The sequence below is a fragment of the Trachinotus anak genome, unplaced genomic scaffold (assembly GCF_046630095.1).
Source record: "Trachinotus anak isolate AG129_WGS33_773 ecotype Australia unplaced genomic scaffold, CSIRO_AGI_Tana_v1 ptg000010l, whole genome shotgun sequence".
In the NCBI taxonomy this organism is placed as follows: Eukaryota; Metazoa; Chordata; class Actinopteri; order Carangiformes; family Carangidae; genus Trachinotus; species Trachinotus anak.
The window spans coordinates 5,442,108-5,466,793 of record NW_027273861.1 but is presented as its reverse complement, the minus strand read 5'-3'; the positions used below and the strand labels follow the sequence as shown (position 1 = coordinate 5,466,793).

The 24,686-nt window shown below is 40.9% G+C and overlaps 1 protein-coding gene across 1 annotated transcript in view; it reads right to left on the bottom strand.

The window, feature by feature from the left end:
• Positions 1 to 4,299: 4,299 nt before the first annotated feature.
• The window catches only part of atp10a (ATPase phospholipid transporting 10A), a 38,216-nt gene continuing 17,829 nt past the window's right edge, over positions 4,300 to 24,686 (bottom strand). The window contains exons 11-21 of the mRNA XM_071487116.1: positions 22,262 to 22,365; positions 21,680 to 21,806; positions 21,353 to 21,537; positions 20,159 to 20,519; positions 16,590 to 16,666; positions 15,284 to 15,409; positions 14,957 to 15,157; positions 14,127 to 14,207; positions 13,905 to 14,009; positions 7,945 to 8,132; positions 4,300 to 7,746 (exon numbers count right to left, since the gene is read on the bottom strand). Of these exons, the coding sequence (XP_071343217.1) occupies positions 7,095 to 7,746; positions 7,945 to 8,132; positions 13,905 to 14,009; positions 14,127 to 14,207; positions 14,957 to 15,157; positions 15,284 to 15,409; positions 16,590 to 16,666; positions 20,159 to 20,519; positions 21,353 to 21,537; positions 21,680 to 21,806; positions 22,262 to 22,365 (2,207 nt within the window). The 3' untranslated portion in view covers positions 4,300 to 7,094. The remainder of the gene's footprint in view (positions 7,747 to 7,944; positions 8,133 to 13,904; positions 14,010 to 14,126; positions 14,208 to 14,956; positions 15,158 to 15,283; positions 15,410 to 16,589; positions 16,667 to 20,158; positions 20,520 to 21,352; positions 21,538 to 21,679; positions 21,807 to 22,261; positions 22,366 to 24,686) is intronic.

The window sequence follows — 24,686 nt, the reverse complement described above, 5'->3', positions numbered from 1 at the left end:
TGGATTATGACCTAAAACTAATGACTAGAGGCAGTGTTGTACTAGTACTCAAGGCTCGGAATGATTTCAGGACTTGAGCATTGACTGCATTAGGATTTGGAAGTTGGAAACAAGGACTTGTGTGTGTGTGTGCATGCTTGTGAGTGCATTTGTTTGGCTACTGTGTCACACACAGTAAATAAGCTCCCTGTGAAATAGTGACAGCTGTGTCATTAGTGTTTCATGTAGACTTTTTATTTGTATGTCAGCTCTTTGACTGTGCCAGAGTGGAGCACTGGAGCCCATCTTTGTTTCTGACTCAGACTTAACCTTGATGACTCGGACTCGACTCTGACTCCGACTCCTCTCAGGAGACTCGGATATAAGTGCTGTACATAAGGCTTCCTCATGAGTCATGAGATTATGATGTTTCTGTGGCTTACACAGAAGCTCAGTCGTATATTAACAGTGCTACTGTTGATTCAGTATCAGTGGCACTGTATCGGTATGCACTTTGTCTTTTAAGTCTTAAAAGGTTACCTGCTCCCGTGCTAAAATAAGACAGGGAACATGGTAAACCCCACACATGCTAAACATTGTTTTGTTAGCATTATCCCCTAACCTCAGCTAACTAGCTAGCATAGTGGAGGCTTTTAGTCTTGTTGTTGTCTGTAAAACAGTATTTTTAAAGACTGCACTTTATCAGTAAAGAGAAACTTGACAGGTTTTTGTTGACTTATTGTGGATTACCTTTTCACCTTGCTGCGGTGATGCACATGTGTATCTCCAGGACTTCATGACGTCACTGTTAGGTCCGGTTATAGGTGTAACTTCTGACCACGCTAAGCAGGTGCAAGAGAAACATTTCACCAGAGAGGGCAGTGAAACACTGCTGAAGTCACCCTTCACTCTTTAAATGATCATTTGAATATGAGAATTATAATCTTGTTTTTTTCTGGGAAACAGGAGCCTTCCTCCACCCACAGAAACACAGGTCAGAGGAAGTGAAGACGCTAAATTAATGTAGGTGTTTGTCTGTCTTTGTGTGTTCCTGCCATTTCTGTTGGATGTATTCCCGTCTCAGTGGGACATTTTACTGAAAAAGAGCAATAATACTTTGGCTAAGCTCCTCCTACGTGATGGTGGAGAATGGAGCCTTACAATTCCTCCACCAACTGGAAGACAGATGGCCCCGGTTCACAGAAAGCCTCCACTTGTTATTTGGAATCAAAAGTGATGTAGTGCATATCTCTACTGGTGTAAATGAGCAAGTCTTCATGTCTTCTCAGGAAAACTCTACACTTGGAAGAGAGGAGAGGAGAGAGGCTGCAAGGCCTTTAAAACATAAATGATTCCCATAATCCAGTTCTCTGACGGCTTTATTGGACCAAGTTATTTACAAGGCAGCTTAGGAAATTGAAAATGCTCTGATTTAAGCTTGTTAAAACAATGGGTCATGAAGCGGGTCGAGGCCACAATAAAGACCAGAATGAATGAAGCCTCTCTATGATGAAATGCAAATCAAACTCCATTAGCTTCGACAGAATTAGTCTCTTGTCTGCCTGTAGACTCCAGGTCATCAAAAAAGTAGTTAGAAAAATGAAAGAAGACTGTGAGGAATCCATTTTCAGAGTGGAGCCTGTTTAATTACATTATCAATCTTTTACATGAGTTCTCATAACACAAAATGTGACATGTGTGACAAAAACCCATTTCATTGCACGTGCTGCTTATCTAATGCCACTGAGAGCAGATGAACAACAAAAAATATTGTTGTGTGGACATTAAATCTTTGCACAATGGCACAAAAGTTCCACAGTTACACACACAGCACAGAAAAAAAAAACAGCTAATCACTTTGGCTGATTTACACTCGGGCTTTGAAAGAGATGGAGAGAGCAGTGCTGTGCGGGTAGAGGAGTCATCATTATCTCTGTGTTTAGATGAGGAACCTGCTCTTGCAAGGTGCAGCAGCGGTCAGTAATTGCAGTGGCTCACTAAAGGCAGTATCAGCAGAGCCCCGTCTGTCCCTTTTCCCTCACCGTGCCTTAAAAGTAACATTAATAACATCCACCCCACCGCAGATGTTATGCACACCAGGCAGAGGCGAACCGCTGCAACACCAGGCCAAAGATCACCCATCTTCTGAAGGACTCTCACCTCACACCTTTGTGCAGATGTGAGCCGATGAGAACAGAGCGACTGAGGGCTGAATTTATGCACATGCACTATATATCATTAAGTCATAAGGCCAGCAGCTCCTTCAGAAACTGGAGCTTCTTTGAAAAGCAAAGACAAGTAAGTGAGGCCAAGGGTCAAGCTATGTGTCAGTATGTCAATAGATGAGTCAACCTGCAGTTGTATATTGATGTTTGTTTTTGTCTGAAGCACAGGATACATTTTTAGCATGTGTGTTGGACCTTGTGGGAATAAAGCCCCTAACCTTGATACTGTTAGTGTCGTCTACCCACAGGGTTACACAGATCTGTGATATTGACTTTGAAACTAATCTGAAGGTGTCGTTTCCTGTTATTTTAGTGGCAAAGCCTATATGTTGAATAATGTACAGACTTACAACACTAATGTTTGCGTTCAGAGGTCAAACACCTAGAAGACGGCAGTAAGTGAGACTACAACTAAACACTGAGCACTGTGGCCATTACAGGATAATAAGACAGTAACTGCCTACATTTCACATGGTTCTCTAGAGGCAGTTGCTTTAAAGCTGCTTTAGTCAATAAGTGAATTACCACTGGTTAAAATGACTATATGTAATAGGAGAGGAATCATTCACAGTGACAAACTCACCGATAACTGACTCTGAATTTTAGTGCCTTCAAGCTCGTTGTTTTGGTTACACAGCTTTTGGTTCACTGCCACAACAGGGAACTGTGTTCAGTGATAAAGTGCTGATAAACTTGCTGTACTGACTGCCCAGCACCAATCAGTGGACAGACAAAACAAGCAATTAGCTGGAGGATATAGTGGAGCATTTAGCAGCTAAAGAACCCGGTAATATCTGCAGGAGCTGGTGCAGACAAAAACAGAAAGATGTTTTTTATATTATATATATATAGGTATTCTATATAGATGTAAAAAATATTGGTATTTTGGTAGGTCACCACAACTGTGACTCCAGTTGAATCCATATGTTGCTACCGAATCACCTGCAAAGATAATATACCAATGCTCGTTTCAACTGCCCTGAGGTCGCCAAAAAAAAAAAAAAAAAAAAGTTAGTTAGTTAATGTAGGTGTAAATACAGTGGGTATAGAAATTAATCACAACCCTTTTTTTTTTAATTTACATTTTTTCCCTCACCGCCTGAAATGAAAACACAAAAACAAGAAACATTTTCATTTCAGGCTGTGAAGCAATAAAATGTGAATGTTTTGGAAGGTCGTGATTCTTTTCTATGCCCACTGTATCTCTCTATATTTATATGTATGTTCCATGTTTAAATATAATGTGACAGAAGCACAAGTAAATAAGAGGCCTGAAGTCTCAGTTACACTGCATCTAGTTTAAAGTTAGCTAACATTAGCTAACACAAGCTACTGATCATACCAGACCAAACAGGTAGCAGCAGAAACTCTAAGTGTGTCTAACTGAGCAAGGGTAGCTATAATTTATTGCTAATGAATTCAACACTTTTTGGGTAATCTTTTGTTTGAAGTTAGATATCTGACTTTGAAGTGGACATCTTCTACTTTAGGTCTTTTTTCTTTTCACTCCTTTTTCCTTACTTTTTTCTTTTTGACATGTCACAGCAGGAAAAGCACTGGTATAAATAATAAATAAATTGCTGAATGTCACTTAGCTGCTGTAGTTTCAGGGTCCTGGTGTTGTGGCTGCCTTAAAAGAATGGAGCCTGATTATTGTTATTAGCAACACCTGTGCTTTCACAACAATGGCAGGTCAAAATGTCTGCCTGTTCTGTAAAAGAAAAACAAGCAGACATCTCAGATAAAACGCCAACACCATAATAAAAATGAAAATTTAGGATGACGGTCCCTTATTTAGATATGGTTGAACTAGTTTCTACTTTACTCCCCTGGGAGCTCAAAATAAATCCCTTAGCTCAGCTGGACAGGCACATTTATCAAGCTAGCTTCAGCATCTGCAGGTTTTTCTGCAGTAACACAAGACTTATTTTCACTTTAGACACCAAAGGTCTGAAGTCAAATTTTGTCTTAATCCATTATGGCTGTAAACTCATAGCACTTAAAGACCAAGGGTCAAACTCAAAGACAATATAAAAATTGAGCAGTGACTCATTCTATCAAACAAAGAGCACATTTTCCTGGAAGAAGAAGCAGGTAGCAAAGGATTAAGACTTTATTATTGTTTTTATTTGTTCACAAGTAGCCATGATACAAGTAGTTTCCAATTGCTTGAAGGACAAAGTAGTAAAAAAACAAACAAACAAAAAAAACAAAACAAAAAACAAAAAAAAAATTTTATTTGACCAAAACTTAACTATAGTTTTTCCAAGTTGTTGACGTGTGTGATTTGATAAAGTGTAGGTTTCTGCCGTGGGCTGGATCTCTCAGATTTTTCCAGTTTGCTACAATTACTCTATTTCTTTAGAGAGACTGAACCAAACTAAACTTTAATGAACTTGAATCTATTAGATATTTGGATTAACATTTTGAATGATGAAGCCACCCACGCCCCCCCCTTAAATGTGAAATGTTGGCCTACCATATAACCAAAACACAAATAAAAAGGCCGTGTGCACCGAGAGCAAATGTGAGGAATTTGCAAAAGTGGATATGCAGCAGTGAACATGCTTGAGCTTCCTTCTGGCACAAATGCTTCAACAAGTGCGATGCCAAGAGCACAGAACAGACAGAACCTATGCAACAAAGTGGACAGACTGCAGAGTCAGAAATCTGAACAACATGCCAGAAGAAAACACCGTGTGCAAAAAAACAGACAGGAGGAAAGAAGCCACTTAGCATGTAGCCTCATAAATATCAATTACACAAACACTAAATGCTCCTCATTGAACAAAGATGCACCGTCATATTTACACTAATACAACTTCAGCATCAGCAAAGTCTTAGATTTGTAATCTCTTATCCAGTGTTAATGCACATACTATTGCTTACAGAAATATAAATGATCTTTGGTAAATGATACACTTTACAAAAATGTACTGCAATGAGATACAACAATCATAAAATATTAAAGGTGCTGCTGCTTTAAATGCTTAACAATTAAACAAACAATAGCAACTTTCAAATATTCCATACGTTTACTAGTTTGCTAATGATGACAAATACATCATGATATTTATAGCGAAAGTGTAAAGTCATCCTTTTCATACTGTATCTGAGCACTGGTCATGTCAACAGCACCAACAATACTCATTGGTACTTCTCAAAATAATGCTTTCAAAGTGCAAATTTAAATCTTAAAGCCACATCTTTTGCATTCGGGAAAGATCTTCTTTCACCTTTTGGTTTACAGCTGAACACCAGCAAAATAAAAATGACACAAACTTAAAGGACCTTCAAGTAAACGGGTCAATGAAACATGATGGTAGCTTGTTGTCAGCCTACTGTGCAGTGCTTAAAGGAAGAGCTTGACATTTTGGGAAATTCGCTCATTTGCTTTCTTACTGAATTAGATAAGAAGATTGTTACTACTAAATAAGAAGGAGCAGCTAGGATACAGTTAGCTTAGCTTAGCATAAAGACTGGAAACAGGGGTAACAATTAGCTAAATCTAAAGTTCACTATTTAACACAATGTATCTCATTTGTATAAAAGCTGTTTTTACCGGTGGCCTGGCAACCTCACAATGACAACATGGTTAAAAAAACAAAACAAACAAACAAAAAAACTAGATATAAAATCTTAATTAGCAAGCTGTCAAAGTGCTTATAGGCAGATTTAGTTAGCTTTGAACAGAACTAGCTGCTATCCAAGCTAGCAGATTCTCAGTCTATATGCTAAGCTAAGGTAACCGTGTGCTAGATACATCTTTGTGGATTGATACCATTATCATGTTTGAATGTTAAATATGAAGCTAAAGCCAGACAACTGTTAGCTTAGCTTATCATTAAGACAGAAGCAGGGGAACCAGCTAGCTTGGCTAACAGACAGAGAAAATGGAAATCAATCTTTTCATCTAACTCTCTGTATTTTCCAAATTGTCAAACTATTCTTTTAAAGTAAAACTGGCTAGCACTGTTAAAACAGATCCAAGGAGTCAATGGACAAACACAAATGCGCGCGCACACACACACACGCACGCACGCACGCACGCACGCACGCACGCACGCACGCACGCACGCACACACACACACACACACACACACACACACACACAAGCACACACACACACATACACACATACACACACTCAAATAGAGCATAATTTCTGGTAGCTTTGCTGTATAAAGACTGAAGTGAAAATTTCTTGGTATATGTTGCTAATATGATTATTTACAGCCTACAGCTCTCAATTTTTCAGTGGAATGTACTGTACGACATAACAGTTATTAACACACTTTTCAGCATTTAAAATTTAGCAAAAAATCCAGCAGCAAGACAAATGTGCACTGAACAAATGCCACTATTTGCTGATGTATGTAAAAATAAAATTCTTATTTGCATGGAAATCGTCACACACAAAATCAAACTCGTTTCTGTTGGGAGTTAAAACCTGTAAAACTTCTCTCCTTAGGATTACCAACACTGATTTAAGGCCACACTGGCAACTGACCCAGGTCTTCATGCATTTACAGGCCAGGCTGAAAGAATGAACAGGGTACCATATCAGAAAGACAACAAACTCCCAAATAACCCTGCAGTGGAATGTCTCTACCCTTCTCCTCTTTACATTAAAACCTGATCAAGTACTGAGATGCATCTTAGTGAAATAAAATTTTCCCAGGATAAAGAAAAAAAAAACATAATGGGAGATATTCCAGTTCTTCCATCTCCCCAACCTCAAAAATATCTTTAGGTTTAAACATCCAAAATATAAAGTACCTATTTTTATCTTTTATAAAAGAATCTCCTTGAAAAATACAATAAAATTAGATTTTAAAAAACTATCGTGCAAATTGGAGTTTGAGTTAACATGTTTAAGACCAGAAGACATCACAAGATGGTGTGCAGCGACTGTTCTGCCACCTGCTCTGTCCTGTGTGCTGGATGAACGGTGTGGTCAGACTTGAGTCTTTCCTCTGAGTTCCTCAGGTATTTGACACACTGCGAGTCTCCGTCAGGGGGCAGATTCAGCTGGACGCTGTCTGTCTGTGTGAGCAGAGGCGTGGAGGTGATCCAGCTGGACAGACTCTGATCTGACGGCTCTAAAGTCTGATCGAGAAACTCTGAGTCTTTGGTGGAAGGAGGCAGCTCCTCCCCTGAGAGCGGAGGAGCATCTTTGGTGTAAGGAAGAGTGCCTATTTCTGTAGGAACTATTGTGTAGAGACCTGAGAGGCCCTTCTCACTGTCTGTGGGCCCCGGTGGGCTTCTCCCACCCTTCTCCTCATTTGCTTGTAAGACAGGCCTCTTTTTGGCCTGTGACGCCTTGGAGCTGGGGGAGCTCCTCTGGTCTTTTTTATTGCAACCTTCAGGGGAGGGCTTGGTGAGGGACAGGAAGGGAGGCTTGGGGCTGAGCGGTGACCCCACCTTGACCCTGCTCAGGCTGAGGATATTTTTGCAGGTTTCAGCAGGGAGTTTATCCAACTGCCTTCCAACTTGGACGGGGCTGGGAAACAGCGTGCCTTGACACGCCCTGTAGAAATATCTGGGAAGAAAAGCAAAAGCAGATATCAGGACATTTCTGCTCTGTTCCAGAGATGAATGTGAGGCTCTTGGACTAAACATGAAAGGCATATGGAAATAATAACTGATATAAGTCATAACAATAAGTCATGACAGAGGTCATAAATATTTAAAAAATGTGCCTGTGTATTCACTCATGCACAAATCAACATCAGTGTACCGAGGCAGCAGCGCAGCTACAGGTGTGATGACACAGAGCAGGTAGAAGAGGGGGTCCTGCAGCAGCCTCTGCATGGTCCAGTAGGGGTTAGAGGGGGAGTAGCAGGTGGGACAGGAGGCGTTGTAGCACAGAGCCACAGTGAAGAACAAGGCTATACTGAAGGAGATCGACAGCCAGTTCATCCAGGTCTACAGGGAGAGGAGACAAGGAAAAGTATAATGATTTGTTTTTGAATTTACTTTGTTTAGTTTTCTAAAATAACAACAGGAGAACAAAGTGAACATTCAAATCATTAGAAAACAGATACATACTGTTGTAGATGTGTGATATTATCTACAAACTTACTTTATAGATGCAAATAAAACATGTGTACACATATATATTGAGGGGTGAGAACCAGAGGGCTGTACATAACATTTTGGATGAAATGGACACATACAAGCTACATGTATAGGTTTTAAAGGAGAGCTCTTGATAAACTGTCTCTTCTGCCTAAAGGACACAAATAAATTCTTAATCTGTTTAGAGTTATTCATGAAAAACCACAGGACTTCACACTGAATACATTTCTCAATGCCAAAAGGGCCTAAGTACGCCTTCTTGGCATTGAGAAATGTATTGTGGGTAAAACCTATGGATAGCACATGAGTCAAAATGGCTGACATATGTTTGCCTTGCAACAGTTTGTAACGGCTGAAGAAGAGCTATGACGCATACTTCAAAATGAGGAACAGCTGGGTGATGATAGGAGAAATGAAAACATCCAGAATCCAGCGTCAGAGAGGAGACACAAAGGTAAAAATAAACTCAACATGACAGTAAGAGTAAAGCTAGCACGTTAGCTAGCTAACAAGCAGATATAGTAACCAGTAACTTCAATTCTAAAGGTATGTTTCATCGTGTGTTTTCATCTCTACTATACTATACTACAAGACCGATATCCGGGGAAAGGATACAGGAAATGAGCCAGGATCATGACACAACCTCCTGTCATGCAGCCTGTTAAAAATTGGGACTTTGCCATACAATATAAAAGCTACAGACACAGGACTGGGGCGGGCGGGCGGGCGGGGGGGGGGGGGGGGGGGGTCAAAAAGCCATATTGATATCTGTGTAAAAGGGAGAGCACGTATGGTGTGACAGATGATGACGCTGCACATCACACCTCTGATTCCTGAACGCTGACATCATGTCTAAAAATCCCACACTGGAGCAGCAGCGTGCCGGCTTTGTGTTTGGTTATAAACAAAGGACGAGGGGTCTTCTTAATGGTAATATAGCAGGATCTCTGTATGGAAGGTGCTACAGACAATGCAGAGACTCAGACACAGGACACAGACAATACAGGTTCAGAAAGGCACTGGGAAAATGAGGAAGAGGAGGAGCATGTCGTCCTGATGGAGATCGGGGGGAGAGTGAAATCCAGCAAAGAGGAAGGAAAACGAAGAGACCCTGATAACTTGAAGAAAAATGTATTAAGAAGTTTGTGTAACACAGGGTCAAGGAAAAAGACTTCCTGTCGTTACAAATTCAGTCATTATCTCCCTGAGCAGAGAGGGAATTCATTTTTGATCAGTTCTGGACAATGGGAGATGTGGCAAGACAAAAGGACTTCAGCAACCACACAGTGACAAGAATGAAAAGGAGACAAACAACTCACACTGAGTCAAAGAACACTGAGTACCAACTGCCCACACAGGGAAAGCAGTGAGTGCAAAGATTTATTTCTGAAAACACTTGATGTCTCAGAGAAATTTGAAGGTCTGCAGGGACTGGTCAGTCAAGTAATCTAGGACTGTTCCCCATGAACCTGCAGGGAAAGCAAAAAAAAACAAATCCCAGAGGACAGCAAGAACTGGATCATTAAGTCCTTCACCACAGTTGGATCACTGCAGGAAAGGAAGCACCTTGAGGGAAATTGAATTTAACAAAGGCAGATATTCAACACAGAACTCAACAGAGTACTGTGAGCGTTTGTGACAAACAAATCCACCAAGAACAAAACAACCCCCATCAAAACAGAAAGACACAGGCACCAGAACATAAAGAGCATGAGGAGCCCTCATACAAAACAGTGTCTTTTGATCTTGAGCTAGAACAAGTATCTGTTCTCTCTTCCAGACATAGCGGCAGTGCTGTTCTGTGACACATGTGGAGGGCAGAGCAGGAATACTGCTTTTAGTGCCATGTGTCTCCACGCAGTAAAAAACTTTCCAATTTCCATTATTGACCATAAATCCATGGAGTCTGGACACTGTGCAGTCACTGAGACCGCCACAGAGACAGTGCTGGTGCGCAGTCTGGAGGGGGCTGCACTCCACTCCACTGTGAGGGTGGCAGGGAGGAGCATGTCATGTGACTGAACTCAGTCACAGTGACCTTCTGGATTTCAAGTCCTTTTCACAAAACCACAGACACAGAGGGTGAAACTGTTTGTTGGCAGAAAAGCTAGTGGCTGCGCTACACAAAAGAGGATCCAAAAGGTATTCAGTTCAAATGTGAACATTTAGAGAATTATTCCAATTTCTAATAGGTTTCATATATAATCTTTACATACGTGCTTTTATTTTGTATGTACATGTATATCAAACATGGAAATTCAATATATGTACATATATTACATTTGCAGGGTTATATTTTGTGGTACGCACAACAATCGCCTGTCTGCTTGTTGGCTACCTTTAGGTTTCCCACACTCGCACAAAGAGCGAGTGAGTGAGAGAGAGAGAAACAGATTCATGTTTTTTAAAGTTATGACACAACAACACCACCTCTGATTAGCCTACCACATGGATTTCAAAGACTAACCAAAAGGTCTGAAAAACAACACCAGCTAAATAATAGGCTACAATATACGTTTTCATACCCTACTGAATATCCCAGAGATATATACCAGGCAACAGATTCCCTCATTTAGCTAAATAAACAAAATGTGCGTACATGATTATGGCTGCCGGCACCACTGGAAGAACCTTTTTACTTTACATATGGTCATTGATCAGTTGTTAATATAAAAATATTGATTTGTGCAACTTAAGTGTTTGGTTTTGTTTGAGGGTTGAATAAACCAGACTGAGATCATCAAAGCTCTTTTTTCTATGAAACTTGTTGTTGCTTGTTCTTCTTAGTCGTGTCTCTGTGTCTCCAAATCTGACGGCAAAATGTATGGGATTAAGATAAAGGTTTTGAGAAAATGTAATTTTCCTTTGAACAGCTATTTAAATTCAGTTAATGCCATCAAAGACATTCATATGAGAAGCTCTACATATGGAAATATAGTATACAAAAAAACGGAGTCCACCCCTGTGCAATCTCACTAAAATTTATAAATGATTTAAAATTTGTATTTTTGCAATCATGTTATTATTTTTAAGTTGGAGTGGATGATATTTGATCTTATGCATAATTAAAAACTAACAGGTTAGATAAAAGAAATTCAATATGGGCCCTGAAGTGCAGCCTCAATGTGACAACAGTGATCACACCTGTGATTTCCACTTAAGGCTGCATGAACAAGGTTATAAAAGGACCTGTGAACACCACAGCTTCCTCGTGTTTGGCCTGGGTTGTGTCTAATGCAACATGGTGAAGAACTGCCTGGACAAGAAACCAGATTATGAGACTTCATAAAGGTGGAGAGGGTACAGGAGCATCATTTGGCGACTGAACATGAGTTGCAGCAGTGAGGAGGTTAAGTATAATCATATTGTGATTATTTTGACAGGCACTGTGATTGTGATATCAGACACGATATAGTGGGAATGGTCATTTTCACTTAAAAATTAAAAATGATGATCTGATTTTTGATGGGGTCTGTAACAAACAAACATGCTCCCTTACATCTGGAGAATATGACTTGTAGGCTGGAGCATCTGTAGCACCACAGTGCTTCATTTATGGTCCGTTGTGAAACATTTTACCTTTATCAAAAAAAACACAGCTCCTGTGATTTGGAGAAACCTGGCCATATTGCAATTTTGATAATATTTTGATTAATTGTGAAGCCCTGATTTACACAACCTTGCACTGAAAAACAGATGGCACTGGGAATGCAAGTTTGTTTACCCAAACACTGAGTGAAAAGATTACTCCCATCTCAAGAACCTCAGCAGGAGAGGAACTTTCCAACATGACAACGATTCCAAACACACTGCAAAAAAAAGTAAAAAGTGTGACTTGGCAAAGTGTGCCCCTGACATGAATCCAGCAGAACAGCTTTGGAGTATGTAAAAGCAGAAGGTGGAAAAACCCCTCCAGCAAAGAGCAGCTGGAGAGAATCATGTGTGAAGAATAACGACTGGCATCATCTATGTCCAGGAGGATCGAATCTGTCATCAAAAACACAGGCAGACAAACACAATGCGAAACTAGATTTACTGTCTCATGGTTGTATACCTCCACAACTCAGACTAGTTCCAGGTTACAGCCCTGTTTATCCAGAGTCATATAAATTTTAACCATTTGTGTGAAATTCTGTCATAATTGCTAATGCTAATGGTAATGGATAAAAAGTGTTTTGTGAGGTCACACTGACCTTGACCTTTGAAGTGAACATTTGTGCCAAATTTAAAGGGATTCCCTTGAGGACATATGTCCACAAGGCCAAAACCACATTTTGTGAGGTCACTGTGAACTTGACCTTTGACCACCAAAATCTAATCAGTGCATCCTTGAGACCAAGTGGAGCCTGAAAACAATCTGTCTCTTGCTCTGGCTGTGGCCAGCGCAGAGACATAAAAATAAATGGATACAATCTGACTAATGAAGGGTCAACTGACTTTTGTTGTATGTCAAGTCAATTTAATTCATATGGCAACAAATCACAACGGAAGTTATCTTTTTACATGGAGCAGGTCCAGACCAACAATTCTCATATATGGACCTTTCATTACAGGGCAATTAGTCAAACATCTATTAATTGGTTTTATTCTCTTGGGCTTTGATTATAACAAAATTAAACTGTATGAAATGGACAGGATTTGTAACCACTTAACAATGTAGCGAATCTGACGAGGAATGTGCTCAGTTTGTTCTATGTTTTATGTCTTCTTGTGTATATTAATGAGTTCAGTCTGTCAGAGAAAAAAGGCACTGATGTTTCACCCTTGTGTCGACAGGCTGACAGACATCTGACACACTGAATGCTACACAATGCTTCACTGGAGTCTTGTCCCTCCTGACACACACACACACACACACACACAAACTCATAATTAATTACAGCCTTACAGCTACTGTATGGGGGAGGAGAGAGAGCGGAGTCTGCCTTCTCCTCAAATAACTTTAATTGACTTTCACAGCCGTTTACCAGTCATGAATGCATTATGTTCCTGTGCAGCAGAATGAAGAATCTGCCAGTTGAGCATTTGGAAATGTTTACCTTTGGTTGATGCTGCTCACTATGAATACTCCTCTGCACGAGGGACCGTCATGTCCAGGAAGGTAGTTAGTGAAAAGGACATATTTCATGTACAAAACTTGTCAGGCTAAATTTACAGCCTCGGCATAATGGAAAAGACTCTGATTCAATGGAGGGTCATAAATTTAAAGTGGCGTGTGACTAAGACTGCCGGGCCGTTTACATGAACCATGCATGGATACCTGAGAATAAAACCAAAGGGTGAGGGAAGAAACATACACAGGTGTTTTGGAGCTGTGTGGCAGAGTAAAGTGGTGGGGTGCTGTTTTTGTGGTATTGTCAGTTTGCACTTTTCCTGGACGGAGGCAGACATACTGTCAAGCTGATATATAGGCTCTGATGCTGCAGTGCCTTCTGGTTCAATGTAATCAGCCAGAGTTAAATATCCATATGCCTGTCAGCCTTCACACCGGTGCTCTCACAAAGCCAACATGCTGATACGAGAAAGAAAAAGCAGGGCTGGGAGAAAAGGAAGTGTCACTCTCTACTGAACTGAGGTGAAGAAATCTGCCATCAAAGAGATTAAAATGAGATTCTTTACCCAGGTTTTGGTCTCAATGCCCAAGTGCAGCAGAATGGTGAATAAAGCGAGGGTGGTGATGGGAGTTCCCCATGTAAACAGATCCACGTCAGAGTCTGCGTAGGCCTGGGGAGAAGAGGAGGGAGAGCGGGAGGAGACAGGGCGGAAAGAGGGGAAACGATGAGTAAGTAAGAGCAACAAACTGAGTGAGGACCAGCTGATGGAGATGAAAACCAGACTCACAAAGTAAGGAATGAAGAAGCAGACCAGACTCTGGTAGAAGGCATCGATCATGTTCATCCAGAACATATATGGCTTATATTCCTGCAAGATGAAACCAGAGATTCACAATTATTTACTTCATCAATGAGACTGAGCAGAGGCCGAGGAGCTGTCTAACCTCTACAGTGATTCAAAGCTAAATGTACACAATAATTCATCTATATGCACAAAATGATGGAACTGTGAGGATAAACTTGTAACTGCAAAACTAAGACAGAAATAAAAAAAATTATGATATAAATCTTTATTCCAGAAAAGATGCCGTGATTTTCATCAGCATGTGGTGCTTGCTTAGTTGTGATGGAGATAAGTTGCATCATGACGACAACTGAACCATCTCCATGACAACTGAGCAAAATCCATCTGGTGATAAAGGCCTTGAGATGTGGCCGAAATAAAAAAGAAATAAAAAGAGTACCCTCTAGCATTCTTGTGTGAAAATGATTGGATAGGATTGGATTCTATAATATATGGTTGGTTTTAGGGTTACTACAATTATTTTCATGATTGATTTATCTCACCACTATTTTCTTGATCAATTGATTAATCTATGAAATGTGAAAAAGTAGTTTATGTCAGACTATAAATAAAAATGGACGTATCACTCTCAGGTCTCTGAAGAGCGGTTTTAAAGCTTAGAGTGAGCTGCTCCACCGTTGCCATCTTGGCAGTGCCCGACACATAGATAAACATAGATATATTAAAATCATTTATTTCTCCAGGCTCATATTCTCACTATTTGGTTGTTTTTTTGTTGTTGTTTAACACTGAAACATAAAATGTGAGCGGACCTCCGAGTTCTGGCCGGTCACGTAGAGCTGAGGTAGTTGCTGGAGAGTCTCTGCTGACACGTCTTTGTCCAGAGTGCCAGTGATGAGTTGTGGGAAGGCAGAGAACATCAGGTTGAAGAAGATAAGATACCACTGGTCAATCATGGCTGAACCTGAGAATCCACAGTAGAACTGATACCAGAAGATGAGCGCTACAAACATCTGTGGGAATGAAAAACAACAAGTATCAGGAGGCAGGACAGAAAAAGGAAATACGTTTAGATACAGACTGTTACTGTGTTCACTTTGACATTTGGATCTAAAGTATGTATGGTAAAACATGCTTACAGCATTTTTGTAGAAGAAATAGAGAATCATGTTTGCCAGTCGGGAGTAGCACCAGTGTCCGTGGACCAGCAGAAGCTTCTGGAGATACCGGAAACGTGGGAGAGCAAAGTCGCTCGCCATCACCGCCTGCAAAACACCAGAAGGACAAAACAGTCAATCTCATCCATCCTGTATTTTCACCCTCCCTCACACCATCCACACACACACGCGACCTGTGCAGTTATTAGGAAATAACGGTTGGAAATGTCTGGCCCTGCTACACTCGCCGGCCTCCCTTGAATGAATCTTTAGCAAGCATAATCTTTCCAAAGCAATAAGCCTTAAATGAGTTGTCCACCTTTCGGGATTCATCGTTACAGCGGCAGGAATCTGCCAGTCTCATCTATCAACATTGGAAACAAAACCCTCCCTGTAGTCAAGCCTGGTTTATAACTTACACTTTAAACAACACCGCTAACTCTTTATGACACCTCTCAACTGTCAACAGTATCTGTCAACAAGAAAAATAACAGCAGATGCCTCATTGTGCAGCAATTTACTTTCTGCTGCGCTCTAATAACAGCCTCGTAAAGACCGCATGGGGAGTGAGCCCCTCATAGGAGAAAGGTGTGTTAATCATAATGCAGCGTGTGTGCTGGCCCGAGCGCAGGAATGTGTGTCTCAGCACTGAGGAGTGACTGCTGTGTCATTAAAAGCAAATTTGATTAACAATGATTAATCTAGCGGCTCAGTTAAGGACAGGATACTGAGACTTAACAGATGTGCTACACAGCAGCGCGTCTGCGAAGCCTCCCCTGGAAGCTAATTGGGAATCTCCATCATAGCTATGCAAGATCACCTTTCTGGAACAGGATGCTACAATAAAAAGCACAAGGGAGGTGTAGGCGTTTTTTTTTCTGCTGCTGTTTTTCAATGATGCTACCTTGGCCATGACCTTAGAGCAGGAAGAGAAGCTGGTGTGGATGCAGTCGAGACTGAAGCACCCATAAAATTTACTGATTCTCTGCAGGACACAGGACAAGCTGCCTGAGTCAGCAACACACAGGCAATTCTATTTAGTAGAAGTGAATGGACACACACTTAAGTGTAATGAAAAACCATTAACTATGCTAAAGAAGCGTCTCTCTGCGTTCGCTTATCTTCTCTCCTGTAGATCCTCTCAGGCTCTACTCAACCACTCTCATCCTCCACCTCATTTTTTTAATGATTCCCTTCAAATCCTCCACAGCGTCATCCACTCCCACACTCTCTTCATTCGTCCCCTCCCATTCCCGGACAGTAACGCCAAGATTTAATTTCTTCTTACCTGCATGCCCTCCTGTCCTGAGATCCCCACACCCACGTCCGCTACCTGGATCATGCTGACATCATTGGCACCATCACCTGTGATCAATGTTGATAATACATTAACTGTAATAAAGACATGGACAGGCCCTCAGTTTACCAGCAGTCTGGAAGCAGAGAGAAGTTTCTGGAGCGAGGTGTTTTAATATGTGGGAGGAACGTCAGGCTTTCCACTGTCCCTGTGGCTGAGGCAGAGCCAGGCCTGATGAGCAGCGTTTTGTTATTGCTCCACTTTGAGGGCTGCAGATATTTTTTTGTCACCACAGGTGAGTGAGTGGGAGATGAAGCGTTGGTGGTCGGCAGAGAGGGAATTGTTGTCACAATAGTAAACGGTGCTGGAGTGGCACCTGAATGTGAGAGGTAGGTGGTGATGACACTCAAACAAGAGGTTACTGGTTTGTGTTAGCTGGCAGATACTGTTGATACAGTATGACAGTCCATCCAAACACACAGGTACTGCAGCAGTGTATTCGCTCAACAGGCCCACAATTGGTTTCAAACTGTCAAACAGGACTCAGACGTCTGAAGAGCTACACTACAACACCCCCACGTCCCATTATTAAAGGGCAACTCCATCAAAAGTTTCATGCAATTCCCTCTGGAAACAAACTGAAAACTTCTGATAAATTTGATTGCGACACTGAATTAATCAGCTAACGTTAACTGTTGCAGCTAACACTGTCTCCTCACTTTAAAGAGGCTATTTGTAAGTTTTCTCTGACACTGAATGTGGTTTCTCTCAAGGAGCAGGTGGTGGTGATTGAGAGCTTCAGCCACTGTTGTCTTTCTAATACAAGAGGTTATAATACGCCCTCTGAGCAGCGCTAGGTGCTCAGAAAAGACTGGCGGCTAAAGTGAGTCGCTATGAGAAAGTAACAAGATAGGCTGATAAGGGCCGGGGCTAGCTGGTTAGCATGCTAACTTCAGTAAAGAGAAAAGATATGATAGATACAAGAGTTAATTTTGGCATTGCATCCATCACTGGAGACAGCTGGTGGCGAGTAAAGGAATAAAGTTTGATGGTGAAATAACAGTAAATAGCTGCTAATGCTAACGTTGTTTATGTAGCGATAGTAAAACTTACAAACAGCGCTTTTAATGCTGTGTAATAAATCCAAGCTCACAAGCTAATCCAGCTAGTTAGCCAGCTAGCTAGCATGTGCAGCCTTGTTCAGGTAAATAAAAGGAGAGGTTTGTTAATGTGTTTCGGTTTTTATTTACAGCAGTTCATAGCTTGTTGATTTCAAATTACTTTGGTATTACTGTTACTCTTGCTAAAGTCAGCTAACTTGCTAAATTTAGTGGCAATAGATAAGCTAGCTAAGAGGCTGAAGAGGCAACTCCTTTCTCAAGAAACAGATGACTGGAAAAAATACCTGAAAACTGAAACAGACTTTTTTTTAAAAGCACATTTTGAATAAAAAAAATGTACTAAGTTAAAGAGTTCTTTATTAACGTCTTTCAAAATGTATTGGTTAATTTACATAGTCTATTCATATGACCATTTATTTCACGTCTTTTGTATTTACTGAATATTGAACGTTTTTGGTTCCATACTGGACTGCAACTGCTGATCTTTTTCAATTAATCTGGAGGATTTTTTAAATTAGTTATTAGTCTAGAAAATGTCAGAAAGTTGTGAAAAATGCCGATCATCATTTTCCAGAGCTCAAGCTGATGTCAAATTATTGAATTATTATTCTGTTCTGTCTCAAAACTAACTTGTGCAAAGCATGTTTACATCATATTCATGTGTTTTAACATCTTGCAAACTGTAGACAATTTAAATTGCTGGAACAGCAGGAAAACAGATTACACACTGAAATGTTGTGTGAGGTAAAATATAATTAACATATAGATTACAGTAGGTGAAGGCTCTATTCTTGTTAGTGTCTGAAAAGATGGAAGTAATAAGATTAGAGCTGATAGATGTTAGAGCTGCACCATCATCTGCTGTTTGCAGCTGCAGTGTTTTCCTCCACATTACTGCAAACATAGCAGTGACAGAAAAGAGCTTGTCTGGCAAAGTCAGGATCCCCCTGAGTGCAGCAGAAGCAAATAAATGGAAAACAGGGAAAAGACGGTCATAAGTCACACTGACATCCTCATGTCACCTCCATTATGGTATAAGTGTATAATTACTAAAGGTTCCTTAAAATAACATTGTTTCAACTCGGTGGTCACAGCAATGGTGCAGAAACTGTATATGATGAGTGAGCACTTCTCCCCAACCTAAACTTCAGCTCATGGTGACGCCACCGCAGGAAGAAGAGGGTGACAGTGAGTCTCCACACTGACAGTCAAGACAAAAAGAATCTGGGAATAAATGTAATTAATTATTGAACAGGAGAAGATGTCATAACTTCATGATGCTTGAAGCATTTAGGGAATTAGTTTAAGTTTGTCTGTGTATAAGTAATATCTGCCTCAGGGTTATTTGACAGTAACAGCTCTTTGAATATTTAGTTTGCTAAACTGGCCAAAATATTTTATGCCCTCACACTAAAACTATCAGCTGCTCAGATATTTGTTTTGGACGACGCATCGCCTGAAAGCACAAAAATGAATTCAGATTTTTTAAATTATAAAAGTTCCAGTTTCTGTGGGTAAGGTATTAAAGATATGAATGGATGTAATAAATAAATAAAAAAGGTGTGTTTGTTTGTTCACTAAGGTTTAGCAGCAATTGAGTCTTTTATTGTAACACAGGACTGTTAAAATTTCCAAACCCAATCTGTAAAATTACCCTGGTGTTTCATTCACAGCCACAGACGACATTACACAACTGTGTTCACAGGCAAAACCAGACAATGTTGTTATAGTGGCACAAATCCCACTCACACCTCAGAGGTTTTATAAAATCTGATTACAATCAGATGCTGGTCCCTTCTACTCCGCATAGACCTGGGAAAAAACCAGGACTGGATGCAGCACATGTTTCATCAATTTCAGTGACACTAATAGTCAGAGTTGTGGTCTGACCAACTAGTTAGCAGCACACTTTTCAAAGTGGTCACAAGCTTTTGAGACAACTGAGGAACATGAAATACTTTGGATAGAAGACAGAAATCTTAACAAGTTGTAATATTTTACAACTCGATAAGATTTCCTCTTTCAGCAGCTGTGTCAGGGGCTCAGGCGTGTTTTAATCTGCCTGGACGCTGCTGGATCTCACAACCTGGTGATAGCCTGAAGGTTCAAGACTCCTAGTAGCTTGTGGTTTAATGAGTGCAGTGATAAGGATTGTTTATATCCCAAATCTAGCTCCTATTAGCCTCCAACATGCAAGCATGGCATTACATATTCTGCTTCTCTTCTGAACAGATTTGAACTGGTTTCATTTTTGGACAGGTTATTTGTTGACTGACTTTGACAAATACGCAGCCACTGACATCAACATACATATCAGTCGTTTAACTGTGATCTCGAGATGGACCAAAAACACTGAGCACCTTCCTCCAAGAGCTCAAAGGGATATTACACTGTACATATGAGGATGTGTAATAGTGTCTTGTTGACCTGTTTACTTACCTATGGCCAGAGTCATGACCTTCAGCTTGTTCCGCACCAGTTTGACCACCATGCTCTTCTGCAGCGGTGTGGAGCGGCAGCAGAGCACTGAGCGACAGCTCCGTGCTACAGCCAGAAACTTATCCTCCAAACTCTTATCCAGGGCGTAGGCCAACGTCCGGCCATCAATCACCAGGCCCAGCCGGTGCACCATGAAGGGAACAGTGTGGGAGGATGAGGAGGAGGATGGAGATGAAGAAGTATAGATCTCAAAGGGGGGAAAGTTAGTGTGGAAGGCCTTGGCGGCTTGGTCTGTAGAGCTGCAGAGGAATTTGGCCTGGATGTAGTGTAAACTCTCCTCCAGCAACAACGCACATGCCTCCTGATTCAGAGACAGGAAGAGAGGGGGCAGGACTTCAGGATCAGGACACTGAGTTGTTTAATATCAAACTGTCTGACCTGCTTCACATCTGGCAACCAGATGCTTCAACAGCACAGAATTAAACATCATGGGTCCTCAGATGACTGTCTGACCTCGTTTTCAATACTGGTAGTTTTTCAATGAAGAAGAGGATAAACAGGTATTATTAAAAGGAATAGTTTTGGGAAATGTGTTTTTTCATATTCTTGCTGAGAATTAGATGAGAAGATTGATAGCACCCAGCAGACAGTTAGCTTAGCTTAGCATAAAGACTGGCACACGATGAGGATGCAGGTGAAGGGCTGGGTGGAGCGTAATGGAGCAGGGAGAGGGAGGGGTGGGAGGAGCGGAGGAAGTTGCAAGAAACAGTCCGACACTTAACTCCCTGTGAAACCACAAATTATTTTTTTCACACTTGTTTTCCTACAGATGGACAGAGCCAGGCTAGCAGTTTCCCCTAGTTTCCAGTCTTTATGCTAAGCTAAACTAACTGGCTGCAGCTTTGTGTTTACTGCACAGATAAGAGAGTACTCTTGGCATGGAAGAATATAAGTGTAGTAAGTGTTAAGTTTTATTTTAAAAATATACACATTAACATATTTATATATCCTTTAATTTACTTTTAATTTACTGCATATTTCCAATATTTTAGTAGCAAACCCAAGTCACATGACATTTTTTTGGTTTTCTATTAAATTATATTTTTACATATTGTGAATATGTTTGAATGTGAAAGTGTCAACTCTCCAGTGTAGCAATGTGGAGTTTATGAAATCCTGCTTGGCGTCGCTCACCTGAGAATCAGCGTTCAGTGTCAGGATCTCCTCCTCGGGGTCCAGCAGCTTGCAGGCATATGCTATATTTATAGCTGTTTCTTGTTTGTCCCCTGTCAGCACCCATATCTGCAGGCCGGCCTTCCGCAGAGAAGCTATAGTTTCAGGCACACCATCCTGCAGCCGGTCTTCAATGCCCGTCGCTCCTGCAGGTGGAGACGCACGACTGTGACAAACCCTCCAACATTATATTCTAATTTAAATCAGAATTGGTATAATTTTGTCTGAAAGTGTGGTGTGAACGAGACAATTTCTGAGGAGACCTACACATGGAGGAATATAAATCACCTAAAAGCTGCAGGTTTGTCTCCAGTCGCAGAGCCGACTCAAAGAGCAGCTCCTCTCTTCCCTGAATGGCCGTCTCAGCCTCCAGGTGGCGCTGCAGCCAGCAGGCATACTCGTCCTTACTCAGGGTCTGGAACGAAAACATTAACAACACACACACACACACACACACACACACACACACACACACACAATTTTCTGTTAAAGTAGAGGGGGAAAATTTAACAGTGGAGCAGCAGCTTCTCCTCCTTTGCCCACATAGCAGAGGAGGATCCACAGGAAAATGTGAGACCTTGAGAAGGTGTTTTATCACATTGCTCTAGTGACGGGCTTTGCACAAGCAGGGATATAATGAGCCCAGCTTGTGAGAGTATAAATTAACAGCCTGGGAAAGTGGCACAGATTGCAGCTGAGTCACGAAGAATGTCACTTTAGGAAGTGCCGGTCTATGTGATCATCTGTGCCGGGCTACAAACACAACCTGCCCAACAGCCACTGAGACACATCATCTGCAGCTTCTGAAGCAGTATAATTAGAAAGGGCCTTTGTTCAGTACTTCTTAAGAGGTTTCTGAATCCCTGTTACCTTTTTTGCAATGCACAGCGTGCGAAGGCCATCTGCAGCGTACAGGTTCAGGTAGTTCTGGGTCCTGTAGATGATCTTTTTCTGCCGTTTCCCTTTGGAGTTACCTTAAAAAAGAAATGATGGAAGAATCAAGATGAAATGTTCTTGTTTTTAGGGAATTTGTGTAAGTGGTTAAGCGTTCTGGCTGCAAACCGCCAAACGGCTTCTTCCAAGAGGCACATGAAAGCCATCTGTCCTCACACCTAAACCAACCTTGTACACTGTGCCTCAGTAAATTTCACCAAGACTTCGCATCACCCATAATGCAAAATGTGACAACCACATACAACCATAACTTATCTATTTCAATTAATTCACTAAATTAATTCTACATGACTGAATTTTTGATGTTTTGAAGTTACTTGAGTCTTGCTGAAGTGTCTCTGTGGCGCAGCATGTCGGCCATCTTTCTGGCATGGGGACAGTGTACAAACAGATTGGCTTCATCAGACACAGACGCACCAGCCAACCCTCTGACTGCCAGCCATGTAAGCTCACTAATAACACAACAGCTTTGCTACACACGTACTGCCACACAGCATTATCTTTACTGAAAGGAATAAATTAACACAAAACTCTCAGTAATCTGAAGAATCTAAACATAAAAAGAGATCTTTTTTTTTTTACCATGATAAAAGATGAGATCAAGATATGTTCTTTATTCCCAACTAAAGCAGATATCTGTTTGTCTCATGTAAAAGTAAAATAGCAGTTTCATCTTCACTAATATTCTTGTTGTTTGTGACAAAAATTCTTTCCTTTTTGTTGGAGAGAAAAAAAAAGTGTTTCCAAGGGCAGCAGGAGTTTCTTTGTTTTTGACAAATATCTGCTCGGCACAGACTGCTTTGCAGACGCAGGTGGAACTGCACACAATGTTTATTTTTCCTCCTCCTGGAGACGGGAAAATCCACCTAAAATAGGGTTTGTGTCCTTCACATTAAAGACTGATGAATATAAGTCTGGTATTCACTCCTCTTTAGCTGCTAAATGCTCCACTATGTTCGCAGACAAGGTGCTAACTTTGTCTGTCTGACATTTGGTGCTCCGCAGGGTATGAACAGTGGGTTTGTGGTGCTTTTTATAGTAATATAATATAATAAAATAAACTTTATCTACATAGAAAAACTTTATTTATATAGATTTTATTTTATTTTCTATTTGTATTTTTAATCTTTTTTCTGTCTCTGTATCTGTTATTTTTAATATGTGTGTGTGCGTGTGGTTTTGCTTCCTCATTATTTATATTTAAATATAGGCTATTGTTTGTCTTCCCTCTGTAACCCTACCTCGGTCCTGTTTTTGACCACCACTGCATTTAACTTGTCTGTCAAAGCACTTTGTAAATCATGTTTTTACAGGTGTTATACAATAAAGTTATTACATAGCCCTTTTCTCAACAAAGTTACAAAGTGCTTGAGAGAAAGAAGAAGAAAAGTCAGCAATTAAAAAACAAGAAAAGCAAACATCATAAGTAAGAGGTAAGTTACATGAAATAAAATTGCCGGGGGGGCGGGGGTGCTCTAAGGCCTGGAAGAAACAACCAGCAGAGCTCCATGCACCGTTCTAAGCGAACACCCAGGCACATATGGGGTTAATAAGTCCTTAATATCATTTAATGCTTTAAAGGTGAAAAGTAGAATTTTAAAATCAATTCAGAACGTAACAAGCAGCCACGTGTAAGTTTGAAGCACTGAAGTAATGTGTTCATATTGCACATCTGTGCAGCATCTTATTGAGAGCAGAGAGAGTGAACCAAAACAACAAGCTGAAAGATGCTAAAATGCTCCGCAGAGCCGAGTGAAACCACGGAGCTGGGTGGTGATTATTTGTGGGTTTGTCACTACAAACTTTCAACAGTGTTGTTAATAAAATATTGACTGTCAATGGAAAACTTTCCTGCATGTCATTCCCCTTGTCTTTCCCATTTCCTGTCACTCTGCATAATCTGCATAATAAAGGCACAAAATGGCAAAAAATAATAATAATAAATAAAAGTGAAATAACATCAAAATGTGAATTCAGTTTGGGTGGAATTTGCTGTGAAACAGCAGCAGGAGTGAGATCAGAGTTACTTCATCAGACACACACTCCAACCTCTAAGTCTACCTCCAGCACCTCTGTGCACACTGTTATTAGAGTGACACTGAACAACTCCCTCACCGCCTGAATGGAGCCATTATGGAGGTCTGTGTTATGAGGAGGCCAAACTCATACTGTGCTCTAATTGGCTGCTTTGACCCAATGGTAAAACAAAAGAGTGAGTTGTCTGAGTGAGGACACACCCTGTCGGTCATTAAAGGTGGTGGACTGAGACACAAGGTGGAGGAGGGCAGGGGGCGTGTGTTTGTGTGTGTGTGTGTGTGTGTATGTGTTTGTGAGGACTGTC